This window comes from Xenopus tropicalis, chromosome 7 (genome assembly GCF_000004195.4).
Source record: "Xenopus tropicalis strain Nigerian chromosome 7, UCB_Xtro_10.0, whole genome shotgun sequence".
NCBI classification, from domain to species: domain Eukaryota; kingdom Metazoa; phylum Chordata; class Amphibia; order Anura; family Pipidae; genus Xenopus; species Xenopus tropicalis.
The window spans coordinates 119,113,087-119,126,474 of NC_030683.2; the positions used below are offsets into that span (position 1 = coordinate 119,113,087).

The 13,388-nt window shown below is 43.4% G+C and overlaps 1 protein-coding gene across 1 annotated transcript; it reads right to left on the reverse strand.

The window, feature by feature from the left end:
- Nucleotides 1-8,482: 8,482 nt before the first annotated feature.
- pinlyp (phospholipase A2 inhibitor and LY6/PLAUR domain containing) lies at nucleotides 8,483-13,091 on the reverse strand. Its single transcript, XM_002939143.4, has 5 exons — nucleotides 13,031-13,091; nucleotides 11,433-11,540; nucleotides 10,536-10,685; nucleotides 9,166-9,318; nucleotides 8,483-8,763 (listed from the first exon to the last, which is right to left on the reverse strand). The coding sequence occupies exons 1-5, from the start codon at nucleotides 13,080-13,082 to the stop codon at nucleotides 8,618-8,620; spliced, it is 609 nt and encodes a 202-aa protein (XP_002939189.2). The 5' UTR covers nucleotides 13,083-13,091; the 3' UTR covers nucleotides 8,483-8,617.
- Between the last annotated feature and the right edge of the window lie 297 nt (nucleotides 13,092-13,388).

The window sequence follows — 13,388 nt, forward strand, 5'->3', positions numbered from 1 at the left end:
AAGATATAATTACCCCTTATTGGGGGCAGAACAGCCCTATTGGGTTTATTTCATGGTTAAATGATTCCCTTTTCTCTGTAATAATAAAACGGAACCTGTACTTGATCCCAACTAAGATATAATTACCCCTTATTGGGGGCAGAACAGCCCTATTGGGTTTATTTCATGGTTAAATGATTCCCTTTTCTCTGTAATAATAAAACGGAACCTGTACTTGATCCCAACTAAGATATAATTACCCCTTATTGGGGGCAGAACAGCCCTATTGGGTTTATTTCATGGTTAAATGATTCCCTTTTCTCTGTAATAATAAAACAGAACCTGTACTTGATCCCAACTAAGATATAATTACCCCTTATTGGAGGCAGAACAGCCCTATTGGGTTTATTTAATGGTTAAATGATTCCCTTTTCTCTGTAATAATAAAACAGAACCTGTACTTGATCCCAACTAAGATATAATTACCCCTTATTGGGGGCAGAACAGCCCTATTGGGTTTATTTCATGGTTAAATGATTCCCTTTTCTCTGTAATAATAAAACAGTACCTGTACTTGATCCCAACTTAGATATAATTACCCCTTATTGGGGCAGAACAGCCCTATTGGGTTTATTTAATGGTTAAATGATTCCCTTTTCTCTGTAATAATATAATATGTAATAAAGTATAATATTAAACCCCAGGTCCCAATCATTCTGGATATTGGGTCCCATACCTGTACTGTCCTGAACTGCTAGTATGGTGGTGCTAGTTGGTTATGTATATATAATATTTATTGCATTTACTTAACTTTAATACTAATTATTTCTTATACTGGAATTTTCTTTTCTTTCTAGCATTCTCTATGTTAAATTCTAGACATGATTTGGTTCAGTTCGAGATTTCACTATATATTACCCAGCGATAGACATTAGTCGTTACCATACAGGGGAACTGGCTAATGTGTGGTTAGTGCAAATTATATAAATACGTGTCTGTATCTGTTTAGAAGTACAAGGGATTCGTTTAATGCGTATAACATACATGTAGGTGAGTGTGCAGGTTTATTTATTTGTCTGTCCATATCATGTTAAAGGAAACTATACCCCTGAACAATGTAGGTCTCTATATCCTGCATAACAGCCAATATGTGAAACTCTGCTTCATCTAAATAAACCATTTTCATAAAAATATATACTGGGATCATAGGAGTCACAGTGCACACAAACAAGCCAAGGCACACATACATGCTAGGCCCCATCAGCCAATGAATGAGCAGAGCTATGTCTACTCCCACACTACTTCCTGTTACAGTTAGAGCTGCATCACTTCCTGTCAGCTGATCTCTGAGGGAGCACCCAGCCCATCACTAAATGGCGGCTCAAGGGAAAGGATGTAAAAGGGCAATATTTACTGATATATATATTCCAGTTTGGGGAGATTCTTTAATAAGTCACTTAACATAATATAAACTGTCTGTTGGTTACGTATTCATTCTGGGGGTGTAGTTTTCCTTTAATGTAAGATCAGTTTCCAATACTTAATACTTATTCATCCTTGATATGAACTATGCCATGCTGGAAACTTCCAGACAGATTTTCAAGGTTTCCGTTTAACCTGAATCCAACAAATGTGCTTAAAAGATCATCGAATGGATGGATTTCTGGATTATCCTAGGTTTATGCTAGCCTTGCTATTATCTTTTGAACAACAGGAGTAGCAGGTATTAAAAGACTTCAAAGAGGTTTCCACTGATTCATTTTTTTTGTGTGTGGGGGGGGGGGGGGTTACATGTCATTTAATATAAATGACATTTGGTAGCTCCCTTCCACTTGGGAATTAATGACCACTGAGATATAATCAAGATCAGTGATCCCCAACCAATGACTTAGGGGAAAAATGTTCCTCACCAACCCCTTGGATGTTGCTTCCAGTGCCCCCAAACCAGTTGCTTATTTTTGTCAAACAGTGCCTCCTATAGGCTGCCAGTCCACATATGGGCTAGCAAATAGCCAATCACAGCCCTTATTTGGCAACCCCAGGAACATATTTCAAGATCAGTGCTCTCCAACCAATGGTTTAGGGACAAAATGTTCCTCACCAATCTCTTGGATGTTGCTCTCAGTGCCCCCAAACCAGTTGCTTATTTTTGCCAAACAGAATAGCCAATCACAGCCCTTATTTGGCAACTGAAGCAACATTTTTCAAGATCAGTGATCCCCAACCAATGACTCAGGGGCAACATGTTGCTCACCAACCCCTTGGATGTTGCTTTCAGTGCCCCCAAACCAGTTGCTTATTTTTGCCAAACAAAGCCTCCTATAGGTTTCCAGTTCTCATACGGGATAGCAAATAGCCAATCACAGCCCTTATTTGGCAACCCCAGGAACATTTTTTAAGATCGGTGCTCTCCAACCAATGACTAAGGGGCAACATGTTGCTCCCCAACCCCTTGGATGTTGCTTCCAGTGGCCTCAATCCAGTTGCTTATTTTTGCCAAACAGAGCCTCCTATAGGCTGCCAGTCCACATACGGGCTAGCAGATAGCCAACCACAGCCCTTATATGTAACCCCAAGAACATTTTTCAAGATCAGTGCTCTCCAACCAATGACTTAGGGGTAACATGTTGCTCACAAACCCCATGGATGTTGCTTCCAGTGGCCTCAAACCAGTTGCCAAACAGAGCCTTCTATAGGCTGCCAGTCCAATATCCAAATAGCCAATCACAGCCCTTATTTGGCAACCCCAGGAACATTTTTCATGCTTGTGTTGCTCCCCAATCCTCTTTACATTTGGGTAAAAAAGGCTGGGGATAAATCTAGATAAAGTAGCCAAGGTTTCCTAGGCAGAAGCTAGTAGTTCAGTGTATTATGAATTGGGCTCGGTTGAATCAGGCCTTTGATCTGTCCATACAGCATGAATCAACTGCCTTTAATGGCGCAACTATACGCTTCTTAGCTTTATTAGGCAGACATGCAGGCTGGGACACGCAGAGAGATTTGGGCTTTGGGAAAGTTACCCAGTAATTGTGGTTTAATTTGAAATTCTCTTCCTTGAACAAATGACTTTATTAACTTGAGAATTTCTAAGGCAATTTAGAATTACAATGTTAAATGCAGAATAAAAGGAAAGTAGTGAAACAGAAGCATTAAAACAACATTAGAGGGAGCAGAGCAGAAAACCCCATTAAAAAAGGAGTGTATCCGAGACAGGGCTCTGAAAGCAAGAAGGACGTACGTTTCCCATTGGAGTACAAAATTAAAAATGATGTAAGCATATAAAGTCACGGGGGAAATTACATTTTCCATACCTGAATGTCACTGTGGGAAGAACAAAAGGAGTTTCTTTCTATTATACCCCCGGGGCACCCCGATGTGGTGGGGAGAAACTTCCGGATATGAAGGGGCCTATAACATTAATAAAGATGATTGGGTTTTTTTTAGAAAGCAAAGGAAAAAAAGGGGTTTATAAAATATTAACACATTCCTATAAAAGGAGAAGATACAGGGAAAAAAATTAAGGGCAGAAAGATATGAAAATATGACACAGGAAAATATTTTTCACTTGAACGAGATCACAGATAAATGAAAAACAAAAGGTTTAAATTGTCTCTGCCTACAAATAAGGTTGGACCTTTTATAATTGATGATACAGGTATAGGACCCATTATCCTGAATGCTTGGGACCAAGGGGTCTTTCCGTAATTTGGATTTTCATACATAGTTACATAGTTACATAGGGTTGAAAAAAGACCAGAGTCCATCAAGTTCAACCCATCCAAGTAAACCCAGCACACCTAACCCACACCTACCAATCTATACACTCACATACATACACTATATATACAACCACTAACACTAACTGTAGATAATAGTACCACAATAGCCTTGGATATTCTGCTTGTTCAAGAACTCCTCCAGGGCCCTCTTATAGGCATTAACAGAGTCTGCCATTACCCCATCACTAGGAAGGGCATTCCCCAACCTCACTGCCCTCACCGTGAGGAACCCCCTACCCAACATCCCCCGGCAGGGCATTCCCCAACCCCCTCACTGCCCTCACCGTGAGGAACCCCCTACCCAAAATCCCCCGGCAGGGCATTCCCCAACCCCCTCACTGCCCTCACCGTGAGGAACCCCCTACCCAACATCCCCCGGCAGGGCATTCCCCAACCTCACTGCCCTCACCGTGAGGAACCCCCTACCCAACATCCCCCGGCAGGGCATTCCCCAACCTCACTGCCCTCCCCGTGAGGAACCCCTACCCAACATCCCCCGGCAGGGCATTCCCCAACCTCACTGCCCTCACCGTGAGGAACCCCCTACCCAACATCCCCCGGCAGGGCATTCCCCAACCCCCTCACTGCCCTCACCGTGAGGAACCCCCTACCCAACATCCCCCGGCAGGGCATTCCCCAACCTCACTGCCCTCACCGTGAGGAACCCCCTACCCAACATCCCCCGGCAGGGCATTCCCCAACCCCCTCACTGCCCTCACCGTGAGGAACCCCCTACCCAACATCCCCCGGCAGGGCATTCCCCAACCTCACTGCCCTCACCGTGAGGAACCCCCTACCCAACATCCCCCGGCAGGGCATTCCCCAACCTCACTGCCCTCACCGTGAGGAACCCCCTACCCAACATCCCCCGGCAGGGCATTCCCCAACCCCCTCACTGCCCTCACCGTGAGGAACCCCCTACCCAACATCCCCCGGCAGGGCATTCCCCAACCTCACTGCCCTCACCGTGAGGAACCCCCTACCCAACATCCCCCGGCAGGGCATTCCCCAACCTCACTGCCCTCACCGTGAGGAACCCCCTACCCAACATCCCCGGCAGGGCATTCCCCAACCCCCTCACTGCCCTCACCGTGAGGAACCCCCTACCCAACATCCCCGGCAGGGCATTCCCCAACCCCCTCACTGCCCTCACCGTGAGGAACCCCCTACCCAACATCCCCCGGCAGGGCATTCCCCAACCCCCTCACTGCCCTCACCGTGAGGAACCCCCTACCCAACATCCCCCGGCAGGGCATTCCCCAACCCCCTCACTGCCCTCACCGTGAGGAACCCCCTACCCAACATCCCCCGGCAGGGCATTCCCCAACCCCCTCACTGCCCTCACCGTGAGGAACCCCCTACCAAACATCCCCCGGCAGGGCATTCCCCAACCCCCTCACTGCCCTCACCGTGAGGAACCCCCTACGCTGCTTCAAATGGAAGCTTCGTTCCTCTAATCTAAAGGGGTGACCTCTGGTGCGCTGAATGTTTTTATGGGAAAAAATAACATCCCCCATCTGCCTATAATCCCCTCTAATGTACTTGTACAGAGTAATCATGTCCCCTCGCAACAGCATCTTTTCCAGAGAAAACAACCCCAACCCTGACAGTCTCACCTCATAGTTTAACCCTTCCATCCCCTTAACCAGTTTAGTTGCAGTCTCTGCACTCTCTCCAGCTCATTAATATCCTTCTTAAGGACTGGAGCCCAAAACTGCCCCCCATACTCAAGGTGAGGCCTTACCAGGGACCTATAAAGGGGCAAAATTATGTTCTCATCCCTTGAGTCAATGCCCTTTTTTATACAAGACAGCACTTTATTTGCTTTAGTAGCCACAGAATGACACTGCCTGGAATTAGACAATTTGTTATCTACAAAAACCCCTAGATCCTTCTCCATTAAGGAAACCCCCAACACACTACCATTCAGTAGATAGTTTGCGTTTATATTATTCCTACCAAAGGGCATAACTTTGCACTTATCAACATTGAACCTCATTTTCCAGTTTGCTGCCCAGTTATCTAATTTTGTCAAATCGCTCTGCAAAGCGGCAGCATCCTGCATGGAACTTATAGTTTTGCACAATTTAGTGTCATCAGCAAAAATAGAAACAGTACTGTCTATGCCCACCTCCAGGTCATTAATAAACAAGTTAAAAAGCAAAGGCCCAAGGACTGACCCCTGCGGTACTCCACTAACCACACTGGTCCAATTAGAAAATGTTCCATTTACCACCACTCTGTGTAATCTATCCTTCAGCCAGTTCTCTATCCAATTACAAATATTATGTTCTAGGCCAATATTCCTTAATTTGATAACTTAAGTCTGGTTGTTCCCCACCTTTTTTTTTATTTCCACCACTGGGATCACCTAATATCCTTTTTTTCTGCAATAAGCTTGTTCTTTATTCCAACTATCATTAACCTATATGTATGGCAAAACAATCCCATTGGGTTTATTTGCTGCTTAAATGGACACTAAACCCAACCTTAAAGCTGCCCCATTGCGCCCCCTAGTTCTCTATAAAAGTTGATGAAAAACATAATCACACATGGAAAACAATTCACCAATAAGAATTCTACTGACTGAAAACTTAATTAAAGATGCAAGAGAAGTGACCAATGAGAATGCTGATTCCCAGCACTGTGTCAGGCATCTCCCTGTTATCTTACATATAGAGATAATTATGGCATTTTTCCCGTCATTATATGGCACAGGAATCAGACATGGGGATAAAGGGACAGACTTGTTCAGTGCTGGGAAACTGTGCTTATTGCTCCCAACTCCAATTGCAGGAACAGAGAACAGGGAGCCGGATTTACTCACATCAGCTGGGATTCTCATTGGGGGATTTCTTGCATTTCAATTCTGGATCATTCAATTCATGGAGCATTCTGGATAACAGGTCCCATACCTGTACACCATTTAAGAAACCTGAGAAAGTTACAATGAAACATTAGAATAGCCATAACCATAGATGTTACTTAAGAAATCAGACCCAGGAATGACCAAAGTTTGTTTATAGATGCGGTAGGACTTTGTCTCCCCTAGTGTTTTATCCTGTAATAATGCATTTATTAAATAAAAGTAGTATGTGGCGGTTGCATGACAACCCCATACATAATATATAATTTTCTTTGCACATCTTTCATACACTGCATTTAATTCATTATTGGTTTTACCCAGTGATTTAGTAAATTGCAGAGTATGCAACATGTTTAAAGAAAATTATATAACAAACGTTGGGATGCCACAAATCTGTCACATCTGATTTTTTTTTTTTAAAAAAAAGGGGTTAAGCATTAAGCTTCCGTCATCTTTCTTGAATTATTATGTTTTGTATTTGGATCCGTCATTGCTTTAAAATGTATAATAGATGTAATTTATATGATAAATGTATAATAGTATATTTATATAATAAATAAATATACGTAGGCTCTATAGCCACATCTTATTCTAACACCAATGATATTAATATGAAGTTGGTCCCCTTGATGATGCTAAAGCAGCTTTTATTCTCTACTTTTCTATGAAGGCTTCTAAGGAGTAGAACAGATTGTATTATGTATTGTTATTTCTAGTTCAGTCACCAGGGGGCGCTGTTAAGCAGGGACAGTCCACAGGATAGAGGGAGAGACCAGGGTACTACTTCATCTTTGGTTGAGTAGGAGAACACTTGAAAGACTCCAGTGTTAGTTGCTAGTTGGGGTAGACAGTGGTAGGTTAGATCCATGGAACTCACTGTAAGTGGTTAAAGTTAGTACTAGGTTAGTGTGATGAGCAGCTGAGGCTCCAATGAGGAGAGAGAAAGGGAGCAGTGTCCCTTGCCCAGATAGGGACCCAGTGGTTTAAGCACTAGGTTATGTAGGACTTATTGCGCCTCAAATGACCCCTCTGCTGAAAGACTGAAGAAGGTACAGTTTTCCTGATAGGATGGGAGTAGCAGGGAAGTAGGCGTCAGGCTGGGTCCCAGTGGCCTGGGATACTTTATGCTGGTCATATTATTTGTTTTTTTTCTCAAGAAGTTGTACTGGTGACTTCAATAAAGTGTTCCTGAGCTCATCAGCAACATCTCTAGAACCTCCTGTTTATTCAGTACTAAGGTGTTCAACAAGTTTCCTTGTGTGTGGCAGTAGGGCAAGTACTAGTCAGCCAAGAAGCTATAGGTCACCATGTTACCGGCTTTCCGCTACAGCTTGGAGCAGTTAGAGTGGGATTTACAGTAGATTCTTACTTGTGTCCTAGAGTAGAAACCCAGGCCAATGTCCAATATATGTGAGACTTGGAGAAGACATTATTTAGCTGCCATAGATATTCTTGGAACTATAGTAAGAGAACTGACACTACCATGTTTCCAGTATCTGCTTCCCTAATCTACTGCCTAGACCAGTGATCCCCAACCAGTGGCTCAGGGGCAACATGTTGCTCCCCAACCCCTTGGATGTTGCTCTCAGTGCCCCCAAACCAGGGAGTTATTTTTGAATTCCTGACTTGGGGGCAAGTTTTGGTTGAATAAAAACAAGATTTCCTACCAAATAAAGCCCCTGTAAGCTGATAGGGTGCATAGAGGCTGCCTAATAGCCAATCACAGCCCTTATTTGGCTCCTCCATGAACTTTTATGGTGCTTGTGTTGCTCCCCAAGTCTTTTTACATTTGGCTGTGAGAAAAAAGGTTGGGGATCCCTGGCCTAGAGTAACACAGTAAAGTCACAATAAACAGGTGAACGGCTGATATATAGTTTATTGTTACAAAGAGCCAATATACAGAGATCTATAAACAGACTGAAAACAGATGAAAACAGCAGACTTTGAATGAACTTTTCCAGATAGTTAGCAGTACAAGAAACCTAAATATGCACTAGGGATCCCAGGAGATTGAGGCACCATCAAAGCATAGAGGGCTGGAGGCTTCACACAGCCGCGTTACAGGGAAGAGAGGGAAGTCGGAGGCGTAGCAGGTGTCTTCGGTCGCACAGCCCTGCAGCGCAAACGGAATGCAGTCACCTAAGGGCAAAGAGTTTTGGAGATGTTCAGGGCTATTGACAAATACAGGTTTAGAGAACTACAATGGACAAGCACATTCAAATCAACCCTAACCAGAGCTTGGCGAGGTCACCAAGCAAGCGGATCTTCTCCCAATATCCCCACCCACGGGTGGGCGATATTGGGCTAATATTTGGCCCCAGGGCCAAATGATCAAATTAGAATGACGGGTATAGGCGTCCTTTGGTTCGGGGACTGCATCAATGAGCAGATCTGACTGATTTTCAAACCTTTCAGGCCAAATGTCAGTCAGGCAGGCCCCCATCGTTAGTGCCCATACATAAGCTGCCGAATTGGTCTAAGGGACCAATATCGGCAGCTAGAATCGGCCAGTATATGGTCAACTTAAGTCGATAAACTTACCTTGTTCTGAGTCTGACATTTTTCCTGAGAAACTAATGCATTTATTCTCAGATCCAGTGCATCTAATGGTCTCATTGGCCTCACAGCTGTCTGCATTCATTTCAAAGCAGGAGGGACATTCGATGCCATTCTCCGTGGTGTTCTGGGAAGGGGCTGAGAAAAGCAGAAACTCGGCTTTACTGGATCAAAGCAAGTAGAACACATGATGCACTCAATTTTCTACAAAGGCATGTTCACATACTGTATTTTGATGCTGGTTTTATTGGAGCTGGCCTTTGGCCACCTTACTATAACTACCACTAGATACTTACCCTGGCAGAATCTGGTTCCCCTTTGGTGCTTACGTTGTGCAAGAACTCTGATTACATTATGTAGGGACCCATAGGGTTACCAGTCCCTGGATGGAAATCCCCTACAAGTACTATTCCCCTAGCTGCTAGGCGGAAGCCTCTGTATCTATGTTACATTATTTATATATCTTTGTTGTTGGTTTTTAGAGACAGTGACCCTTTCCTAAAGTCAGAATTCTTATGCCTAAATAGGGTCAACTGTGAGGTGTATGATTATCTCTACTTTCTGTTTGGTGGGACGCTTGGGGAGGTGAAGCTTTTAGTTACATTGTACAATCTGATGGAGTATGAGCTCCCCCAACTGCCTAATGCTTAAATCTGCCTACATCAGCTTCACGCTACTCACGGGTATAAATACTAGGGATGCACCATATCTACTATTTTGGGATTTGGCCGAACCAAAAGATTCGGCAGAATATGGATCCAAATCCTAATCTGCCTATGCAAATAAGATTGTAGCAGAGGATTCAGTTCGGCCAGACACATGGATTTGGCCGAATCTTGGCCGAATCCCGAACTGAATTACTACAGTGGGAAACCCCTCTGACCTGCTATCTCTTCTTGTCCAAGTACTGGGGAGCATAGTGCAGGGGTCCCCAACCGCTGGTCCGCGGGGTACTTTCTAGTGGGGCGCCTCAGTTCCCGGCCTGGTAAAAATGCAGCGTAAACTAAGTACTGCCTGAAGAAAGGCGCATATAAAAGCATTACGCCGATCAACGCGATGTGCATGTAGAGGCTCGGAGGAAAGCATTGCACGTAGAACGCGCCTCCCCCTCCCGGTCCGTGGAAAAATGTTCATGCTTGTCACTGGTCCTTGGTGCCAAAAAGGTTGGAGACCACTGGCATAGTGGATTTACTTGGAAAAGTTTCAAGTGGGTCACTGGTCCTTATTAGTTGAATTACATCTTGGTGGAATGGGTTGAGTTTATCTGACTTACTGATCGGGAAGCGGAAATCACAGAATGCAAAGTGATTGCGCAGAATCATACTACAGAACTAATGGGGGTTCTACCAACTTACTGTGCATAGTATCGTTGTTACAGAACTCTGTATCACAGCAGGAAGACGTGAGCTCCATGCGAGTTGTCGTAGTGCTCAGATGGTAGGAGATATTACACATCTCTGGGTTCTGGCTGCATGATTTTAAGATAGTTGGGTAAGAGTCATTTCCTATGTTTAAGAAAGAAAAGAACAGACCTTAGAATTATATTTATGTTTTGGGGTATTTGTATATCGGGGGGCAGAATAGGAATGAGGCATGTTGGGTTGTTTTATGATGATGGACTATATAAGGGAACTGTATGATGATCATGTAGTAGTGCAGTGATCCCCAACCAGTGGCTCAGGGGCAACATGTTGCTCCCCAACCCCTTGGATGTTGCTCTCAGTGCCCCAAAACCAGGGAGTTATTTTTGAATTCCTGATTTGGGGGCAAGTTTTGGTTGAATAAAAACAAGATTTCCTACCAAATAAAGCCCCCTGTAAGCTCATAGTGTGCATAGAGGCCCCTAATAGCCAATCTTAGCCCTTATTTGGCTCCTCCATGAACTTTTATGGTGCTTGTGTTGCTCTCCAAGTCTTTTTACATTTGACTGTGGCTCATGAGTAAAAAAAGGTTGGGGACCCCTGTAGTATCTAGGCACTTTGCAACAGTGCAGTACAGTATATCTGGGCACTAACAATAATGGGTCATTTTGATTATTTGAGTGTTTGATGATGGAGCAACGCCTACTCAATGGTGTTAATAAAGCTTATCTGGGCACAGTGTGATGACAGAGAACATCTGACTGCATTGTGCTGATAGTAAGCAGCTATAATGGAGTGTAATTAGGAGTTGCAGTATAATATCTAAGCTGAAGGTGCTTCCCAGTACCCCATGTCTTGTGTGAGTGATTTATTCATGTAGTGTTTACTCACCATTCTGGATATCAGTGATGACCGTCAAACAGGACTCGCAAGTCACCAAGGAGCCTTCACAACTGGAATTGGTTTGATTATTGCACTCTGTGCATAACAGGCAGTTACCTTGACAAACACAGAACAGGAGGAGCGTTAAAAAAGAGCATTGTTTCAGAATAAGAGCTGTCACTTGGCTTTTGCCTTGCCTTTTGCAGACAGCAATGTAAGGCAACCTCTACAAGAATATCAAGAATTTCAATGCAGAATTTTCAATGCTCCCATCCTATACTGTATCAAGGTACAGAGGCCTCCATACACCGAGCAGAAACTTTGTGGAGAATCCATATGCATATTTATTACAGGTATGGGACCCGTTATCCAGAATGCTTGGGACCTGGGCTTTTCTGGATAAGGGGTCTTTCTGTTATTCGGATCTCCTACCTTAAGTCTGCTAATAAAACTATTTAAACAGTAATTAAACCCAATAGAATTGTTTTGGCTTCAATAAGGGGTAATTATATCTTAGTTGGGATCAAGTACAGGTACTGTTTTATTATTACAGAGAAAAGGGAATTATTTAACCATGAAATAAACCCAATAGGGCTGTTCTGCCCCCAATAAGGGGTAATTATATCTTAGTTGGGATCAAGTACAGGTACTGTTTTATTATTACAGAGAAAAGGGAATCATTTAACCATTAAATAAACCCAATAGGGCTGTTTTGCCCCCAATAAGGGGTAATTATATCTTAGTTGGGATCAAGTACAGGTACTGTTTTATTATTACAGAGAAAAGGGAATCATTTAACCATTAAATAAACCCAATAGGGCTGTTCTGCCCCCAATAAGGGGTAATTATATCTTAGCTGGAATCAAGTACAAGGTACTGTTTTTAAAAGCATTTTTAAAAATGTGAATTATTTGATTAAAATGGAGTCTATGGGAGATGGCCTTTCCGTAATTCTAGACTTTCTGGATAATGGGTTTCCAGATAAGGGGTCCGATGCCTGTACAACAAAATATATATAGACAACAACAAGAGATCGTCTGCACTCACCTATTACCAATATATATTGGAGCTTGCCACTGCTCCTGTATAAACAATAGCAAAAAAAGTTGTAGCCCCCACCCTTCCCAGCTACAGTCAGGTGATTCCGGCGGAGCCAATAAAAGGGCAACCAATTGGGGATTTTAATCTTGAAAGCAAGTAAGTTGCAGGTAAAACTCAGTCCCTTTGTTAAATGTATATTGAAGCAGTAGAATTCTTAATGAATCAGATAAGTCAGTGTAGGACTGGTCAGACCGGGGATGACTTTGACGCAGTTGGCCAGCTTGAATATATTGCAATATATGGGCAAACAATCCCTGTTTTGATTAAAGAGGAGGCATTTCTTAGTAGCTTAATGCAAAGTGCAGAGGGGCTCTTGTTGTTGTCTATATGTATTTTGTGGTCACGGCCTCATTGCACCCCCGCCTAATTGTTTAAAATTTAGTGGCATAACTCAACCCCTTTTGGTGGTAATGGGCCTAGAGTAGCTCTTAAAGCTACCTTTTCTACCAGGTTTTGGTCCTCAAAACATTCATGAAACACCAGCAGAACATGATCAAACCTCTTACCTGCTGTTATGAACACACAGAGGATACAGGCGCTGGTCAGGAACCCTCTCATTGTGATCGGAGATCGGTGATCTTCTACTTTTCCCTAGCTCTGTGACCAACCAACTTATACCAAGGGATAAGGGAGGGATCGGAAATCACGAGAATACTTGTCTGTCAAGATTTGCATCCGATAAAATCGTCTGTCAATGAACTATTAACTCTAATTACCAAAAACATCTGGAATATCAACACTGAGTAGAGTATTTGTACCTTTTTAAAACTGACTATGAATAGCGATGGGCGAAATGTTTCATCATGCATGGATCTGAGGCGAATTTCCGCGTTTCGCCATTGGCGGATTGTTTTGCAAAACGGA

Bases quoted from the DNA above. Each gene is read 5' to 3' on its own strand.
- pinlyp (XM_002939143.4), bottom strand. From the start codon at position 13,082: ATGAGAGGGTTCCTGACCAGCGCCTGTATCCTCTGTGTGTTCATAACA. The intron at 9,319-10,535 runs GTAAGTTGGTAG...TGCTTTTCTCAG, and splicing joins TAACAACGATACTATGCACA to CCCCTTCCCAGAACACCACG. The intron at 8,764-9,165 runs GTAAGTTTATCG...CTTTGCCCTTAG, and splicing joins AATGTCAGACTCAGAACAAG to GTGACTGCATTCCGTTTGCG.